The following is a 5,287-nucleotide window of genomic DNA, read 5'->3' as shown; positions in this document are numbered from 1 at the left end:
CCTGCGCCCAGACTTCAGTGTGCATTTTGTGCATTCTTTCTCCACTGACTGGTCCATCACGAGGTCCTCCAGGAGCTTGGTTCACGTGCTTCTGCAAAACCAGCACGTACCTCTTCCCTGGTCCCCTCTGTCGACCATGCAGGTTCCTACCTGGTACCTCCCTCAGGGGGTCTGCCCACCCCCTGGACACTATCTCAGGGCCCAACGTAGGCCCCTGTTCCCTGAGGAGGTGTGAGAGGCTGGTGGCCCAGGCCACCCACCTTAGCACTTGCTGGGGCTTCCGGGAGAGAAACCTGATACTTGCAAGTGCATGTCACCACCCTACACAGACTTCTGTCATCAAAACATGCCTCCCTCACTGGGACTTGCCTGCCACAGCCAGCTCGCATGAACCTGATTTACCTGTTTTTCTGTCCTCATACTTTGGGGGCTGTCTCGATATCACCCTGTTTCCTTCCAATTAAATGTATCTGTTTCTACAGTGCTTTCTCAGCTTGAACATACCAGAGTGACTGCCCATCATCAGCTACACATTTTATTCCTTATTTGTATCAGATACTGATTAGGTTACTGTGATTAAATGCTAACCTCACTCTTCATTCCCACCAGTAGAGTCCATTACCCAGTTTTCATTTAAATATTTCTTTAAAAGATTAAAACAAATCTCTTTTTCCAGGAGCAAGTATTATAGAGTACTTTCTGTGAGTCATTCTTATTTTTGTTTTCTCTCTGTGAGCCTTAAAGGAATGATTTTTTTCTCGGCAGATCGTCCCGGCGGCCAGCGCGTCCCAGCTGACCCTCGTGGACCTGATCTGTGCGCTGAGCACCCTGCAGACTGACACGGTGCTGCACCTGGTGAAGGAAGTGGTGAAGAGGCCGCCACAGGTCCTAGGGGACGAGGTCAGGAGCCTGGGGACCCTCAGAGGAACGCAGCACTCTCTCTAACTACACGTCTTATAAACTGTGTTTGGGAGGGAAACAGAGGTTACAGCAGCAACTAGGAATTTGGGGGCTGTGAAATGAAGGTGTTCTTACCGGGCTCTGCAGAGATCCATGAAATGTGCTTCATGGGCTCCTGTTTTGGGGTGCAAGCCACTTGAGGTGAAGGACAGACTTCCATCCTTACATCCCACTGCAGGGTGCTCTGCCCGGTAGTGGTTCAAATCGAATAACTGTTAGAAAGAAGAAATGTCACTTGCCTCAAGGAACTTGCAGCCGAAAAGGCGTCAGAGTTAAACAAAGCCAGACACTAGTTAAAGGTGGAAAAGACTGATTTTATTTAGTAACTACTGCAGCAGGGGAGAGAGTTGTGCTCAGTTCCAGTTTGTGCCGAGGTGACTGGGTAGTTTAAGCAGAGAATGAAGAGTAGGGAGGGTGAACAAGCAGGGGCTTCAGCAAAGTCAGGGGAGTGGAAAGTTACAAACAAGCAAGAAGGGGGTTGGTGGATGTAATTAGGCCATCGGGGTTTGCTGACTGTAAAGTGCAAGGTAGGTTCCTGTGCTCCCTTGGAGACTGGGAAACAGGGGCCCTGTCTTCCTTGATGATGGTATTTCAGAGGCATAGCTGCCAGGTCCTTGAGAAAGACATTCCTGGGTTGTAGGAGATACATATACATCTCATAAGGGACAGAGCAAGGATTTACACCTGTAAGCTTTTCTTAATAAATGCTCAAAGAAAGGGAGGTCAGGAACCTATCAGGAGTTGGCTAAACACACAGCAGATTCCTTCAGAAGCCTTGAGCTTTCTTTCTTAGGCAGGCATTTTAAGGGGGTTGAGGTCATCCCCCTAGGGGCATGGCCTTGAGCTGCTGGGAACCTGTTGGGACATCCCTGTTGGCACAGTGGTTAAGAATCCGCCTGCCAATGCAGGGGACACAGGTTCGAGCCCTGGTCCAGGAAGATCCCACATGCCGTGGAGCAACTAAGCCCGTGCGCCACAACTACTGAGCCTACGCTCTAGAGCCCACGAGCCACAACTACTGAGCCCGTGTGCCACAACTACTGAAGCCCATGCTCTGCAACAAGAGAAGCCACCGCAATGAGAAGCCCGCGCATCGCAAAGAAGAGTAGCCCCTGCTCGCTGCAACTAGAGAAAGCCCGCATGCAACGAAGACCCAATGCAGCCAAAAATAAATAATAAATAAATAAATTTTTTTTAAAAAAAGCCTAGGAAATTGTAAATACAGACCCTACAGTCTGACATAAGCATCCCAGGATTTGAGCTCTCCTCAGAAACATAATTCTCAGTTTTTTCTTGCATTTTCAGTAAACTGTTTTCAGGAGGGCAGGAGAGAGCGGGGAGAGGGAGGGAGAGAAAGAGAAAGGGACTATTGAGTAATGGGAGATACTTTAGAAGCTCTGGAATCTAATGATTAACCCTGTCATTGATTACCTCATTCATTGATTTTTAAAAAAATTGGAGTGAGAATATTGAGGAATTCCCCAGAATGGCTTGTGACCAAGGGCCAGATTCTTATACCATTTCTTTTACTGTTGGAAAGCAAATATATTATAGGAGGAAGAAAAACTATATGATTTAAAATTCAAAAAATAGGAGAAGAAAAAGAAGAGGGTTCAGAGGAGCCTGACTAGACTGAGTCAAGGAGAGCATCTTTGTCAATGGGCGAGTTAAAAATCTGCATAATTTTTACAAAGGTACAAAATACACGACAGAGGACTTGACTCATCCTGGACGTGCTGAGAAAGGAGATTTCATCTGGCTGCCGGGAAGGCAGTGGCCTTTGAAGGGTGACGTGATTGAATCACAAAGCTCTTATAGTTTTTCTGCCCAGTTTCGAGGGGGGCACCTTTTCATTTATGCACAGTGATTTTGCAACAGAACAGACTGTGTGGTTTAACAGTTTTCTGCCTGAGAGATTTTTGGTTTTACCAAAGCAGACCTCTTCGTTGAAAGTGTTGGAGCTGTTTTGTTCTTAATTAATTTGATAGAAAGCAGGGATTTGTTCCAACCATGAAATAATTGCCTTCTCTTAGGTAATTTAAAATTATACAGTTAGGAACAATTTAAGAATAATTTCCTAAGTGAAAATTAAGGGAGTGGACCAAGTGATTTTGCTAAAAAATAGTTTTAATCAAACAGATATTTGTACGCCAGGGTTCATAACAGCATGAATCACAATAGCCAAAAGGTAGAAACAACCCAGGTGTCCATCAATGGATGAATGGATAAACAAAATGAGGTCTGTACATGCAATGGACTGTCTATCATTCAGCCTTAAAAAGGAATGAAATTCTGACACATGCTGTACCGTGGATGAACCTTGGCAGCATTATGCTAAGGGGAATAAGCCAGAAGGACAGTATTATATGATTGCACTTATCTGGGGTACCCAGAGTAGTCAAGTCCATAGAGACAGAAAGAAGAATGATGGTCGCTAGGGACTGCGGGGGAGGAGGGAATGGGAGTTCACAGGGACAGAGTTTCAGTTTGGGAAGATGAAAAAGTTCTGCACATGAATGGTGGTCACAGTTGCCCAACAATATGAATATACTGGATGCCCTGTACACTTAAAAATGTTTAAAATGGTAGGTTTTGTCAAGTATATTCTACCAAAATAAAAAACTTTTACAGCAAATAAAAGAAATCTTCTTTTTAGATATTAAGGTCGTAGCACTAAGGGTGGTGAACAAAAGCTAAACCTTGGAATCAGAGATGTGTTCAGCCATTCTCACCCCAGGGTGGGAAAGCTGACCAAGAATACCTTTAGCAGTTTTGGCTGTGCCTGCCTTGGAGGAGGACTCCCCACTTGAAGCTCTTCCTCTGAAAGGCACGTGGCACAGGGTCACCCTCTGCAGAAATGTCCACACTGGGAAGGCCACTGGGGGCTTCTAACCAGTCAGTTACACTTGGGGCTCTGGTCCTCTTCCTTCATTCCACGTGTTTATTGAAAATCAAGTCTGCATCCGTGGCGGGGAGCCCTAAATAGTTGACACTGTTCCTGCCTACTGTCAGCCTGTATTCTCGTTGGGGAAAGAAGATAAGGCAGCCTACAGATTTACACTGTGAGGCCAGATTATGGAACTGGCCAAGTGCTTAAGCGGTCAGATGTAAAATGGACACGGGCAACTTCATGGCATCTGTCGGACGTCTGCCCCCAGTCTCCCAAATGCCTGGTAGTCTTGTTGCCTTTTACTCTTGAATGTAAATGTTAAAGTAATGGACCCTGAAGAGAGGGAGCAGGGTGGTGGAGGCAGGCAGCGGCAGCATCAGGTCCTGGGGGGATTGGCATGCATATCTCTGAGCAAGTGTAGCTGGCAGGAGATTGACCTTCCGTGCTGCCGGTCAGTCCCCATGGATGGGGTTACAGCTGCAGCCGTGGGGGAGCTGGCCCTGCAACAGCTTTACACACAGAGCAGGCGCTTTCAGGTTTTGTTCCTTCATGTTACTGGAATTTCTGCAAACACCTGCAACTCCTGGGCTTAAAAAATAAAAAACCTAGATGTCGTCTGGCTGAGTGGTTTTTGGCGTTTTGAATAACAAAATTACATTTTGTGGTTAGTTAATTGGCTCGACTTCTATAACTTCAACAAATAGCCTTTTACAAGCAAGAGGGGAAAAAATGTGTGTCTTGAAACCTATTTCTAAGTAGTTCCAGCCATTTGGGATTTAGGGAAGTTGTCTGGGCTGTTTGAGGGAATTCCTGGAGCTAAGAATTCAAATTTGGCATTGTCTCTCACCTGTAGCTCCCGAGGGCCAACTTTGGCCACCAACTTTGTGTTTGGGGGGAGGTTCAGTTATAATGCCAAATCTTCCCTAAATACTTGTTAAAAGCATGGAATGGGAAGTAGGTAAACATAAAGGGAATGACTCTGGGAGTCTGATGAGAGGGGCACTAATGATTTGGGACCTCATAGGATACATTTGTTTTTGCTTCACTTGGGGGATACTTTCTATTATTATATTTGAAAGACTCTAGCTGCAAACATTTGCTTTGTTAGGATATAGAATCTGTTTCATTTCTGTATTTGAATTCTTTTTTAGCCTTATTTCCTACCAACTGGGAGTAATTAGCTTTGCTTTAATTTTCAGAAATCGCCCCTCGTGGATGTCCCTGTGTTGCAGTTTTGCTATGCTTTCATCCAAAGGTAATGCAGCCCCTCAAAGACGTTTCTCAATTACAGATGCTATTGCAATGATTATAAATAATTCCTCTGATTGTATTTCCGTTTTTTCTTTTAACTTAAGTATCATTGACTTACAATGTTGTTAGTTTCAGGTGTACAGCAAAATGATTCCTATATATATATATATATATATATATATATAT

At 44.9% G+C, this 5,287-nt stretch overlaps 1 protein-coding gene across 1 annotated transcript in view; it reads left to right on the top strand.

Moving 5' to 3' along the window:
• DOP1B (DOP1 leucine zipper like protein B) overlaps positions 1–5,287 on the top strand; it is a 105,739-nt gene that overhangs the window by 71,833 nt on the left and 28,619 nt on the right. The window contains exons 23-24 of the mRNA XM_007470498.1: positions 766–900; positions 5,050–5,105. Coding sequence (XP_007470560.1) covers positions 766–900; positions 5,050–5,105 — 191 coding nt within the window. The remainder of the gene's footprint in view (positions 1–765; positions 901–5,049; positions 5,106–5,287) is intronic.

This window comes from Lipotes vexillifer, unplaced genomic scaffold (genome assembly GCF_000442215.2).
Source record: "Lipotes vexillifer unplaced genomic scaffold, Lipotes_vexillifer_v1.1 scaffold402, whole genome shotgun sequence".
Lineage (NCBI taxonomy): Eukaryota > Metazoa > Chordata > Mammalia > Artiodactyla > Lipotidae > Lipotes > Lipotes vexillifer.
Note: the sequence above shows the minus strand (reverse complement) of the source record. Positions and strands in the feature narration are given on the sequence as shown.